Source organism: Diabrotica undecimpunctata, chromosome 2 (assembly GCF_040954645.1).
Source record: "Diabrotica undecimpunctata isolate CICGRU chromosome 2, icDiaUnde3, whole genome shotgun sequence".
NCBI classification, from domain to species: domain Eukaryota; kingdom Metazoa; phylum Arthropoda; class Insecta; order Coleoptera; family Chrysomelidae; genus Diabrotica; species Diabrotica undecimpunctata.
In genome coordinates this window covers 77,576,840-77,590,678 of record NC_092804.1, presented here as the reverse complement: position 1 = coordinate 77,590,678, position 13,839 = coordinate 77,576,840, and the positions used below count along the sequence as shown (strand labels likewise).

General features: G+C 31.5%; 1 protein-coding gene across 1 annotated transcript in view; it reads right to left on the bottom strand.

Annotated features, from left to right (window-relative positions):
- The window catches only part of LOC140433352 (uncharacterized), a 40,464-nt gene extending 27,312 nt beyond the window's left edge, over positions 1–13,152 (bottom strand). Inside the window, exons 1-3 of the mRNA XM_072521377.1 lie at positions 12,847–13,152; positions 9,137–9,364; positions 2,191–2,370 (exon numbers count right to left, since the gene is read on the bottom strand). Coding sequence (XP_072377478.1) covers positions 2,191–2,370; positions 9,137–9,364; positions 12,847–13,093 — 655 coding nt within the window. The 5' untranslated portion in view covers positions 13,094–13,152. The remainder of the gene's footprint in view (positions 1–2,190; positions 2,371–9,136; positions 9,365–12,846) is intronic.
- Positions 13,153–13,839: the final 687 nt, after the last annotated feature.

The following is a 13,839-nucleotide window of genomic DNA, read 5'->3' as shown; positions in this document are numbered from 1 at the left end:
TACCAATGTAATCGAAGTGCAGTATTATCACACACCCGTTTACATTTTTCTATACAGGCCAGGATCTCTACTGTAAAAACTGCCAGTAAGCCAATATATTGTTGCCCATATGCCGCACGGATACATTGGCAGCATAGGAGCCAAGTCTGTCATTATATTAGTCGCTAAATATATTGTCGCTAATTATAATCTTGTGCACTTCTGACCTGGAATTATATTTTTTAACTATACCCTGTATTTTTATATTAATAGCACGCTGTATACATTATAGGTACTATACGTCTCACTTCGTTTGATTTTTATGTGCTATGCTAGTATTAGGCTAGTTGTGTATTTTGTTATAAGTCAGAGGCCTTTTTCAGGTCAATAAAGAAAATGTACCTCCTATTTACCCTATGCTTTATATATAAAGGAAATATGTCTATTATCACAGTGACATGGGATATGTCGCTATACATTTATTATTAACGTAGACGGTGTGTAGTGCCCTTTTGGTAGTCTCTATGTTTGTTTTTTCTATCTGAATATATTCGTTATACCCTACCTTTTTATTTACTATTTCGCATGTTTTGATTCGATCAGTTGTTTATTCTGTTCTTAGCCTGAGGCCTTCTGTGTGTCAATAAATCAAAGTTTGTCTTATGATAAATCTAGATTTATCCATAGTGCCGTATTATATCTCATATATCGCTATACGTTCAATAATATTAAAAATACTGTGTAGTGCCCTTTTAGTAGAAGCCTTGTTTGTTCTTTCTATCTAAATATATTTGCTAAATCCGCTTCTTTTATTTGATATGTCGCATTTTAGGATTTGATCAGTTGTTTATTTTGTATTCAGCCAGAGGCCTTTTCAAAGTCAATAAATCAAAATTTGTCTTTTAGTTTATCTATTTTATCTATGGTGCCCTATGACATCTCATATATAACTATATGTTCATTAATAACGAGGACACTGTGTAGTGCCCTTTTGGTTATCGCCTTGTTTGTTTTTTCTATCTTAATATATTTTTTATTTTCCTTTCATTTAACGTATAACATGCTTCAATCGGACCAATAACAAAGGAGATATGATGTAATGCCCTCTTAGCAATGTCGCAATGTGTGTTTTTTCTGTCTCAACATATTCACTACCCCTCTTCTTTCCAATGATGTATCATATGTCACGATCCGACGAACGATTCTATCCCCACCACAAAACGCTAAAAAAACCAGCAGAATGAACCTTTTCCGGCATTTTCTTATAGGATTTTACATGGGAATTGAAGCAGAAGCGGTATAGCAGCGTTTTTACGGGTAATAAATTTTATGTAGTTTTAATTAATTTTATTTAATTTTAATTTAATTGTACGCAATTTTGTTTTATTTACTTATAAATTTTATTTAATCTTTTTTGTATTTGTTTTAGTTTTGTTGACGTTTGTTAAACCTCATTTTATTTTTATAATAAGTGACTATTTATCTTACACAATGACATATAATAAATATATATTATACATTGTTAATCTCACGTTACAATTGCAGTAACCAATATTTTCAACAATTTTGCGAAAAAAAAGATTACTTTGAAGTAGTTAAACTTCTGATTAATAATATTTTAATCATCAATTTGTAGAATGAATTAGCAATAGATCAACCGTATCATTTCAAGAACAAAATATGATTTGAAATGCAAATGTTGGTAGTTCAGATTTCTGTCCTAGGTGACGCCGTTACCTTACTGGACAAACGGCGTGACTTTTATATAAATAGATACTAGGAAATAATTTAGATCGATCAGATAAGAATAAATTCCTTTTATTATTTAATAACCTTGTGTCTTTTAGAAGAAAAAAAGAAAATTTTAAAAAGTTAGGTAATGTATAATATATTTTCGTGTGAAAGCGACTGACAATCCATCTAAAGGAATTATTATTAGATAGCCTACCCTAATTAAATTTTTGCCGAATAGGCCTGTTATTGTTAGTGCCTGGTTATTTTTTTTTTCAAATCTTATTTGTCATACGGAAATCTAAAATATGAAATAATAAATTTGCATTTTGTTAATTGTCAATTTGTTAATTTTCATTTATCGAGTTTATAAAAACTTGAATGATACAAATAAATAAATACTAGTACCTATAAGAATAAACATTATAAAAATCGGGAAAACAAATTATACAAAAATCATAAACAACTTTAAAATATTACCCATAAGATACTCTAGCTTCAATCTTTCGCCTACTATTTCTGCTTCGGTAATAGTTTCTGAAGTAGATGTACTTTTCGACGTAGAAGACAATGTAGAAATAGATGCAGATGCCAATGATACGTCTGGAGTTCTGGTACATGATATTTCCGCTTTTTGTTTCTGTTGACGTCTGTATATTTCTGAAAAATTTGATTGTTTTAAAGTCAGAAGCACAAAAAACGTAATACAGGTCTCAAATTGAAAAACTAAGACCTCCAAAAGAAATACCGTAAAAAAATCCAACCCGATATTCATTAGATTTTGTGAAATTGCTAAAACAAAAGGAGATAAAAAGAGATAATGAGAAAGATCGACAATTTTCTAGCGACCGTGGGAACACCAAGAAGAATTTTATTAGACAATGTAACGTATTTCCGCAATGAACGTTTTAAGGGACAGCTGAGAGAAAGGGGAATGGAGACAAACTTTGTCAGCATCCGACATCTACAGAGCAATCTTTCTGAACGCTTTATTCAGGAAGTGACACAATTTCTTCGTATTGCGACGAATGGACGAAGACGATGGGATAGGAAAGTGGCGGAAATAGAAAACTATCTAAATACCATTCCGAGTACGGTTACTAAAGAGACCCCGGAGTACATTATGAAAGGAGTAATGCCGATAAGATCATGGGAAGACGAGAGAATACCAACAGGTTTTGCAAACGGTGCACAGAAGGCTGCGGAGAAGTAATGAAAAATATGTCCAAAGGCAGGATCGAAATAGAAGACCAGTGACTGTCCAGAGGGGTGAGAAGGTGCTTGTAAGGTCATTACGAGGATTAAAACTCACAAATTATATGTGTGGGAAGATAATGCCTATTTTTGTGGGTCCTTACATAGTGAATTATGAGAATGGAATAAATAGCTACGTTCTGAGGCATGTGGAATCGGAAAAGATCAGAGGAATTTACAATATTCACGATGTATACAAATATCACGAGTAAAGGGGATTTTGTTGTAGTTCAAAATTTTTTAAAAATAAAATAATTTTCACATGTAATAGACCACGGGATTATAAATTTTCAATGCCCTGTATTGAATATCTGTATCTAATAAATTAAATAACCAAAGATAGGGTTGAGCTAATATCCAAAATGTTTGAAGGGAACATTGGAATGCATCTACTGTAATTTTATACTTCAATTACCTACCGAACACGAACTGTATTTTGTGTCAATAAGTTTAGTAACAGGCAAACTACCAAGATTAAATTATTATTTATTACAAGAACAATAAATGTGAAAAATTAACATTATACTTTATCCTACGTATTACAAACTATAAAATATCCGGGACGAAAAAACGCTTTATAAAACGTGACAGGTACAATCCAATATCTCACTGTAATGTTTTATTATAATAATTTATTAGATTGATTATCATTATTTTTGAATTGCAATATTTTCATAAATTATAATAAAACACAAATCAATGTGTGGGTACTTAATTGAGATTATGGAAAATTACAATAGTAATAGGAGAATTTTTTAGGATGCATGTTTAAATAAAAAATGTGACTGACTGATAGAGAATGCTCGATAATGTATTAGTTTTTAGTATACTCAAAACTGGCGGTCTGTCGCACAGCCCTGCTTTTAGCTGGTTTCATATAATATTTTAGTTGAACTGGCAACAGTGCCCTAGAAATTAGAATGACACATGAGACAAGATCAACGTACACAACTTAAAAAATACGATTTTTGGTTATAAGAGTTGTACCAGTTTTTTATGACGCGAACGGTACTCAGTATAAAACACACTCAGGGACAGTACAGAAGCGCTATAATTGCAATGTATTACGAAAGTTAAAAAATGGTAAAGAGGGCGGTATCATTTTAAAATCAGATTAAGACTGCAGCCCCCATTTCTTGGGCTGGTAAAAATATAGTAAAAATCTAGTAAAGCATTTTTGTATTTCCAAAAAGATTTCACATTAAGCTATCGTGAATGCGTAGCTTGTTGAATGTTTCCCATTAACTGTGGCTTTCGGAATCAAATTATGAGTGTGGATAAAATTCAGTAAAAACCTAGCAGAGCACTGTCGTATATCATAAATATTATTGTGGGAATTCTACTAGTTTTAACCATAAGCCAGCAAAATCGCTCCCCTTAAAGGTGCTTTGGCGGTAAAAATTATTAGGGTGGTAATAAATTAGTGAAAAAATATGCCATAAGCAAAAAGTTTTTTTTTCGAATTCTGCTAGCTTTAACCTTAAGCTAGCAGAATCGTTCCCCTTAAGGTTGGTTTGGTGGTGAAAAATTATAAGGGTGATAATAAATTAGTGAAAAATGGGTGAAAAAATATTAGTAGGTTAAATTGAATTCCGCTGATTTGTCCCCGTTAGCTTAAGGATCCTTAATTTGATACTACATTGGCATCTTCTGACCTATTATACTACTCGACTAAAAGATACCAGGGGGCTCTGCTCCTCTTACTAGAATCTAGCATTACGGCAATTAGAAAAACATTAGACTATTCGTCTGCTTGGTCGTCGTCATTTGTGCCAGAAATCCGAGAAGGGCAGTCATAATTATCAACGTCATCACACTGAAAATCTTGGTAAAATTACATTTCGTTGACTTAAATGTAGTTGGTGGCTAATTTCATTGAATCCTTGTGGTTTGCTTTTTTTATGAGTATTAATGAATCGTAAGCTATCGCAAAATTTCATACAATTCAAAAATAATATTGTCAATTAAAACCCTCACATTAAATGTATTTATGTTATCCTCTATGTTTTTAACACTTTGGATTTGAGAAACCTTAAACCTACGTTTCTAAGAATTGATAATTAATAATAGTTTTATAAAATGGTTTTTTTAACTAGCAGTTTGTGTAGGAGAGAAAGCATAATCTTTTTTTCGTATAACCTTCTGTATAACATCAAAACAACGGTCGCTTTGGAAACTGTGTTCTGGTTAAGGAAAACCGTGCTGAACATTCTTCAAAGACGAGGTTTTTACACGAAGAAGCAAAAACTATGGTATTGTCGCATTTTTATTTTAACATGTAGCATTATCCGAAAACAGGTAGAGCTGTTTTACATTTTTTAAAAGATATTTTTTATATTGTGGTAAAGAAAAGAAATAACTTTATTTGCTGAATTTCGAACAGTTGTTTGATTATAAAAATATAAAAATTAACTTTGTCCGTCTTATCAAAATGTATGCAAAAATTGCAGATCTATAGTTAACGCTTGTAGAAGGCTTCGCCGACCAAATTTTTCGGCAGAGAAAGATTCCGCTGAAAATTAAACTTTAAAATTTATGTATTATTATTTTTTTCTTTTAGTTTTATGTCCTCTTTTATTTCTGTAAAAAAACGGCTTGCTTTAATCACGTGTAATTTCATTTCAAGCTGTAAATTTTTCTTTTCAGTAGCATTAAAAGCTAGATCTTTAAAACTATGGTGTAATATATCACATATTTTGCAGGTGTCTCAACAACAACAACAGACAAAACGTTCCATTTTTTTTAACATTGAGATCAGGGAACAAATAAAAACGGACGGTTTAGTAGGGCTTTTGTATGACTGACGCCATGAAAAACTTTTAATGGGATTACCTACCCTCTGTATTAAATCAGTAGGAATGCGGTTGTTTCAATTTCTATGTTAGTCTTGTTTGTTGATCGGAGATGTAATATATTTTTATTGCGAGAAGTATTAGGAATATGATTCCCTTATTTTTTCGATATCCCATGCATGGTTTTGAATACAGCCCTAAAGACTCCTATTTTTTCCATACCTAGCTTAATATAGTACTTGTGAGTACGACTATATATCTTTTGATTACCAGATTTAGTTTGAGTTCTGTCAATATAACTTGTTGCAAATAAACCTTACACAAATATGGTTTGGATCTTTTTTCTCCTTTTTAATTAAACTTTAATAAAACTACTTGCATTTGTTGTTCATTTACCTTTTCCCAATATTTAAACTTGCACTAACAATTACATCTAGTTTGCGTAGGTCCTACACTAATATCTTTCCATTTAAAATAACGTTTTCCTTTTCAATATAGTTTTTTTATTATATTTCGTTTCCAGTTACTTGGTTGATTTTCTATATTTCTGAAACGAAATAGGCTAAACCTCGTCTTCGACAGTATTGACTGAAAGCTTGTGTTATTTCTTCACACCCTCGCTTTTCACTGAAGAACCTATTTCATTACAATCACAGCTTTTTTCTGATTCGGATAGATTAGGCAGATCAGACGAACCACTACTAAATAGAGTGATGTTATCACAATCAGATTCAATACCACTCATGATACAAACAAATAAAATATGTAAAAAAAATAATAAAAAAAGTATATAATTCACGTGATCAACTTTTGTTAAACACTGGTTCCGATGCTTTAGGACTGGCAACTCCAGAGCTGCCAATTCTTGCTGCAAGTAGTTTCGGTGGCAGATGGAAATGTAGTTATATATTTGCCATTTATAAATAGATCTGCCTACTCTTTCTTGAACCAATAGATTCTTCTATTTTTTAATATAATAAGCATATATAAACTAAAATTTGGATAGAGCTGCCACCTTCTTTCCCATTTAAATGGGAATAAGCGGCAACTAAAGGTTAAAGTAAGTCTATTGCCGTTTCAATTCCAATTTCCACTTCGGAAGTCGTTCTCAAAATACAAACATTAGTAAATTAAACCATTTTTTTTGTTGTCACAATTTTTCTATGTCAAATTAAAAATATGACATTTTAGAAATCATCAAAAATCATGTTAAAATTTTCTAATTACTTTTTCTTTAGATCTCCCTTTTCTTTAGGTCTGTGCCATTTGTTTAGATCGCTCCTAGCTACATGTCCAGCGTATTCCCATTTCAATTTTAATGATTTTTGCACCACATCGGTGACTTTTTTTTTCTGTCTTATCCATGTGTTTGTTTTCTTGTCCTTAAGTGATATACCTAGCATTGCTTTTTCGAAGCAAGAAAAGAAAACAACGAAAAATTAATAACAACAACTATTGAAAAAAATAAGAGTATGAAATACCTCAGACCGACACTAGTACGACGTCAGATGATATCATTAATGGGAAAAGACGAAAATGAAATCACAACTAGAGAAAACATACTGACACGAATAGAAGAATTTTACACAGAACTTTACAGAACACAGCAACAAGATGATGAGATAAGACCAGCACGGAAATTAATAAAAAATGTTGGATCAGAAATAATGCCAAAAGTAACAATTTCAGAGGTAACTACAGCATTGGAAAACATGAAGAGAAATAAAGCTGCAGGAGAAGATAGTATCACCACAGATATGATATTAGAAGGAGGTAAGGATAGTCGAAAAAAGGTGATAGTCGAAAATTGGAAAACTACAGACCCATCAGCCTACTGACACACCTGTTTAAAATACTCACCAAAGTCATAACTACTCGACTAACAAGGAAATTAGACGAATACCAACCATATGAACAGGCAGGTTTTAGAAAAGGCTATTCAACTTGCGATCACCTGTTAACCACAAAAATATGAATAGAAAAATGTAACGAATACAAGTTTCCAAATTTCCTAGCATTTGTAGACTACGAAAAAGCTTTCGATACCATAGAACACACGGCAGTAATAAACGCAATGCAAAATTGTAGAATAGACAGCAGATATATTAACTTAAAAGAAACTATGAACCAAGCTACAGCTATATACTACCTAAATGAAAATGAACACACGAACCCTGTACCATTAAACAGGGGAGTCAAACAGGGAGATACTTTATTACACAAACTGTTCACCTTAGTTTTGGAGGACGTTTTTAAAAACCTAAATTGGAAATATAAGGGAATAAACATCAATGGCCGCTACCTCAGTAATCTACGATTTGCAGGTGACATAATCCTGATAGCTACTGACCTACAAGAAAGGCAAACAATGCTTTTAGAACTACATACCGAATCTTCTAAAATAGGACTGAAAATGAATTTAAACAAAACAAAAGTCATGCACTCCGAAGACACCGTGACAATAATAAACGATAAAGTTATAGAAAAAGTTGAAGAATATATATACTTAGGACAAAAATAATACTAAATAGGGAAATTCAAACTGAAGAAATAAAAAAAAGAAGAAACTTAGCTTTCGGTAAACTGAACTATATACTCAGAAATCAACAAATTCAATTACATCTTAGATCTAAAGTTTTTGATGCATGCATTATTCCGATATTAACTTATGCGGCACAAACATGGACAATCACAAAAAAGAATATGATATGTTCTATAGTATACTATATATTTCACCTATGTAAATTCTACGTTATATGAGCAACCGAGAGACACTTATAAATTCTTTTGTGGTAGTAACTGGAGATCCTACAATACACGAATTTTTCGACACGTCAGTATATTGAACTTGATCATATGTTTTGTGTGTATTGTATTCAGGCTTTATTTATAATTGTTAAAGAACTGTAGTAAATATAAATAGGAAGAGAGGTAGTAAATGATGAAAGTTGTGCAAGGAAGGATGAGTAAAGATAAAATAGGTAAAGTAAAAAAGAGATTGTTGTCATTTAATAAACACACAATTACACGTCACGGTTTATACTCCTGCCTGACAAACTCACTCTCTAATATGGTTAAATAGGTGGCAAAAATAGGTGGCAGAATAGATTTACCTGCTACACTATCACAACTATACTGTTCAGCATATTGTTGTAGACAATAAACTGTTCAAAATTAAAAAAAAAAATATTGAAAAATTTAGTCAAATTAATCTACATTTTAATACATTGTTTTATAATATATACTAACAACAAATTTTGAAACCATAAATGCAAAATATGCGACCATTAATTAAAGAACAATATAACAAATATAACCTATACAGTAATGATATCCTTTACAAAGAAAAACATACTATTATTTTTAAATATTTTTTTCACCTTGAAGTCTCTTACTCTCGTCGTCCAAAGCATTTTGCAATGATTGAAGATTTCTCATTCCAAATCCAGTAACTAGTATGGATGGAGATTCTTTTTTAACTTCTATTAGTTCATTGGCGCTATCAAGCGTAAGTACTTTAGCAAACAGATCTTCCTTTTCCATATTTCGTTTTTGAAAGTCTGTAAGACTTAACTTTGACAACGGGCCAAGCAGCTCGCTAAGAGTCACTACAAAATGTCAAAATTGATTATAAAATTTAAAAAATAATATTTGAAAACACAATTTTGTTATCATAAGCCGACAAACAGAACCTAAAGAAATGTAGACGTTATGTATAATCTTAAACTGAAGAATTTAGAAAGCCTGCTCACAAACATCATAAAGAGGAAAAGAACAGAACACTTCGGTCATATAACTAAAGAATACAAATACCATATACTTCGCCTTATATATTATAAAAATATGGTAGTGAAGGCCGAAGCAACAAATAAAGTAGCTGCAAAACTGAATATTACAAGCGTCGCTTTAATTTTACCCAAATAATTTAATTGTAAAAGTATAACATATTTAATTAATTATTTTAATATTATAATAATAACAATTTTATATAGTGCATATATGTACAGTATATTGCAAGAAAAATAAAAAAAGAACTATGAAAACTAGCATGATTTGTTCTTAAAAATGAAAACAAGTCTACTGTATTGGTGACAAGGATATCGCGTTATATATGATGTCTCCATATCGCAGGCCACCGCGACGATCGCTAGACCGATGCCCGCCGCAACAGATTGCGTCCTGTGTCCAAATATATGGCCTAGTAGGACAAATTTATTAAACTTCCCTTGCTCGAATCGGTATCAATAGAGTGTTATGACTTATTTCAGCTATCCCTGCTTATAAGACACTCGGGCTGATACAACTTCAAACTTAGAAATTCCAACAAATGTCTCCTAAAAGTTGACCACTGCAGTGGTTCGCGTACAAAGGTGTCACCTGCTTTGGCGGCAATGAACGAAAACGATTTAATAATATCTCTTAAAATTATATTAAATTACGGTGAAAGTGGATAGTGCGAATAAAATGACCCGAAAACCATTATCAGATACAGAACTGCAAGATATTGCTAATAATTTATAGGATTCCGATGATAAAGAATCTCCTGAAGTAGGTGGCATTGAAAGTGACTCAGAAATTAAAAATCATATTTTTAAAGTAAGTGAAAAGGATGATTAGCAAGTAGTATTGAGTGATAATGAAGAAGAATGTGTAGCTACAAGTTACAAGATTTCAGAGTTTGTAATTTTTTAAACTAACGATAGAATTAACTGGAAGAGTTAACCACAACCAAAAGGACGTATGTGAGGATCCTGTGACGTAATAAAAAGCAAAGTGCATAAAGTAATATTTGCCCCTGGTCAAAGTGTAGATGATCCTGTTTATTCTGTTTGTTTGTTTGTGGACGAAAAAGTTGTAAACGAAATAGTAAAATGTATAAATAAAGAAACCAGAAAAGTCCTGGGGATAGAGAACTAGAAATATTGCGACTCTACAGAGCTATATGCTTTTATTGGACTATTATTAACTGCAGGGCACCTGAGTGCCAACATCCATAATGTAGATATACTTTGGAGTAAGTTTTAAGGGTTAAAACGATTCAAAAATTTGCTACGATTTATTCGATTTGACGATAAGGACACGAGGTCTGAACGAAAAAGGAACGACCAATTAGCAGCAATACGCGATGCATGGAATCAAGTCAACCAAAACTTTCAGAAATTTTTTCTATTTACCAGGAAAAAACATAACGGTAGATGAGCAACTTGTTTCGTATCGAAGCAGGTGTCCTTTCAAGCAGTATATGCCTTCAAAGCCAAATAGGTATGGCATGAAAATATGGTGGGCCTGTGACTCGGAAACATATTACCCTTTATAATACCGTATACAGGAAAAAATGGAAATACAGTAGCCAAAGGTCTTGCATCTCAAGTTGTAAAGCAACTAGTTGAGCTTTACTATAATTCCAAGAGGAATGTGACTTGCGATAACTATTTCACTGATCTTGATCTTGCACATGAATTACTGGCAAATTAACTTAGTGTTGTGAGTACCGTGATAAAAAAAGAAATTTGTTCCTCGGGAGTTTCTACCAAACAAGAACCGTTTAGAGGAATCTTAAATTTTCGGATTCACTCCAAAAGCATCTCTTGTTTCTTACGTTCCGAAAAACTAAGAAGTGTCCTGGTCCTGTCTACCATGCATCAAAATGCTTACTGTGCAGATAATGTTGACAAAAAAACCATATATGATACTCTCTTATAATAGTATAAAATGTGGTGTCGATAAACCAGACCAAATGGTTCATAAATATATGGCGTGGTTCATAAATAATTTAGACGTGGCTGGGGTAGCCTTATTTATTACTTGGACAAATTTACATTAAAAGATTGTTTCTTACAACGATAACGGAATAACTAGTGTTGCCTCAAAGTTTGAAAAGAAAATCAAGAAAAGTACAATGGAAAACAAAACAGTGCATTGAAAAATTCTTACAGGAAGTTGAACCATACAATAAAACCAAAAACTAGAAAAACCTCCAGTTTTAACAAGGAAAACAGACACAAAAACAGACAGAAAACAAAAACAATTTTGTGAAATATGCAGTTGAAATTGGTGTAACGATCACTGTATAATTAAAAAGATTGTAAGTATTGCAATAAATAAAAATAAATTACTAATCTATGATTTTTTTATTTTTATTGTTTTTTTTTAACCTTACACTTAATATTAATTTAATCAATTTGCTACTCTAAGGCTTAGTCCCAACTAAAATAGTAAATTGATATGACAAAGTATTAATTTGTAAAAGTAAAATAATAATGTTCTTCTGACTTATGAGTTTTATTGCCTTTGTAAAGATTGTTTTTGTCTGTACTTTAATCTTTTCTCAGAAGGGTTTTCACACAATAATGAAAGGTAACAACACCGTAATCTTTTACCAGGGTATCCGTAAACATCAACCCCTATTTTCTAATAAAATGACATATTTTTCTGCTCGACTTGTATTTTTTTCTTGTTAATTTTAGTTCTTTTTTACTTTATGCTTAAAAAATCACATAATTTTTTTTTCGAATTTGTTCATAACGTTCGAAATCAATTTTGTCTTAAAAATTATATTGATAGGTTTCAGATATTATATTGGGAGGTTATACAATATTGTACACTGTTGCCTACACATTTCAGGTTAGTTATGTGAAGTCAATTGACATTATTTCTTTATTTTGCCAGTTTTAACGCATTTAACGTCCAGTAGGTTAACCAATAGCTGGGGGAATGACATCTCTTCTTAAAACCTGCTTTAATTATAATTTTTTCTGTGTAGACGAACAGTTTAACTGTAAACTTTATATTACAGATATTCATAATAATATTCTTTATGAAAGCAAAAGTACAGCAAACTTTAAAGCCATTTGACGACTGTAGCTCAGATAAAAAAGTTAATAATAAAGTATTAACAAGACCAATGTCCTTCCTCTATATGACTGATAAGAATGTAAAAATGATTAATAAATAAGATTGTCTTTATATATTAAACAATCTGGAAACTTTTACTGCACCATTATTTGATTTAACTTTGACGTAACGAGTTCATACAAATCAACTTTTTTAAATACGATATAAATATTAAATTTAAACAAATTCATCTTACCTATTTTTTCATCTCTCGGCTCTAAAATGACTGATTGGATAAGTTCTTCTTTATCTGGAGGTAGGTCACTTTTTAAATCAGACTTATTTAACTTATGTCGTAAACGAGCAGAACTGCTTGAAAATGAAGGAAGCAATGTTTTGGATGGTTTTGCGGTGATACCATCTTTCGATGATTTTGATTGTTTCGACTTCCTTGAATCTTCTGACCCACCAGAAGAAGATTTTGAAATACTGCTAAATGACATTTTTGTAAATAAATTAATTGATCAATAAAATTGTTGACATTTTTTAAATGCCAATTGTTATATTATATTATTTTTGTCAAAAATGAATCCGTGCTCTTATTTTTTGTGTATTTTATTTACTGTTTTTTTTGCAATCTAATCTAAAAATAGACTGTAATTAGTAAAAACTTTGTAATAATTAGAGCTTAAAGAAGAAAGGTACGGTAAATGACGTTTTAAATACCAGTACTAGAAAGACTACTTGCTACTGAAGCCATTCTATAATCTAAACTTATTTTATAGGTGTCATTTGCATTAAAGCGTGGACAAATTTGTTAGCATATTACCAATAATCTCTATCTATCATGGAATACTTGGTTATGGTTATTTTTTTATTATTGCTTACTTTTTATTAGTACGCCAGCAAATGCCTTTTAATATGAACACGCAAATGCGAAAATATTTCAAAATTTGACAGAAGATACAAAGCCTTTTATAAAGGTTAGTTATACTTCTGTTTAATATTGAGTATTTTTTATGCATTCAGCTGCATGCGTTTTGCTGTAAGTATTACTTTTACGTTTTGTACAGCTTTAGGCAGGATTAGCTTTTTTTATTAACATTCTCGCCGCCAAGTGTAACATTATGTGCACTCTGTATTGACACACGTGTAACATTAATGTACACCTACAGCGATTCACGTTAACAAAATAATATAGTTTTGGCGCACGACGAAAAAATTTAAAATATCATTGGCGGCGAGAGTG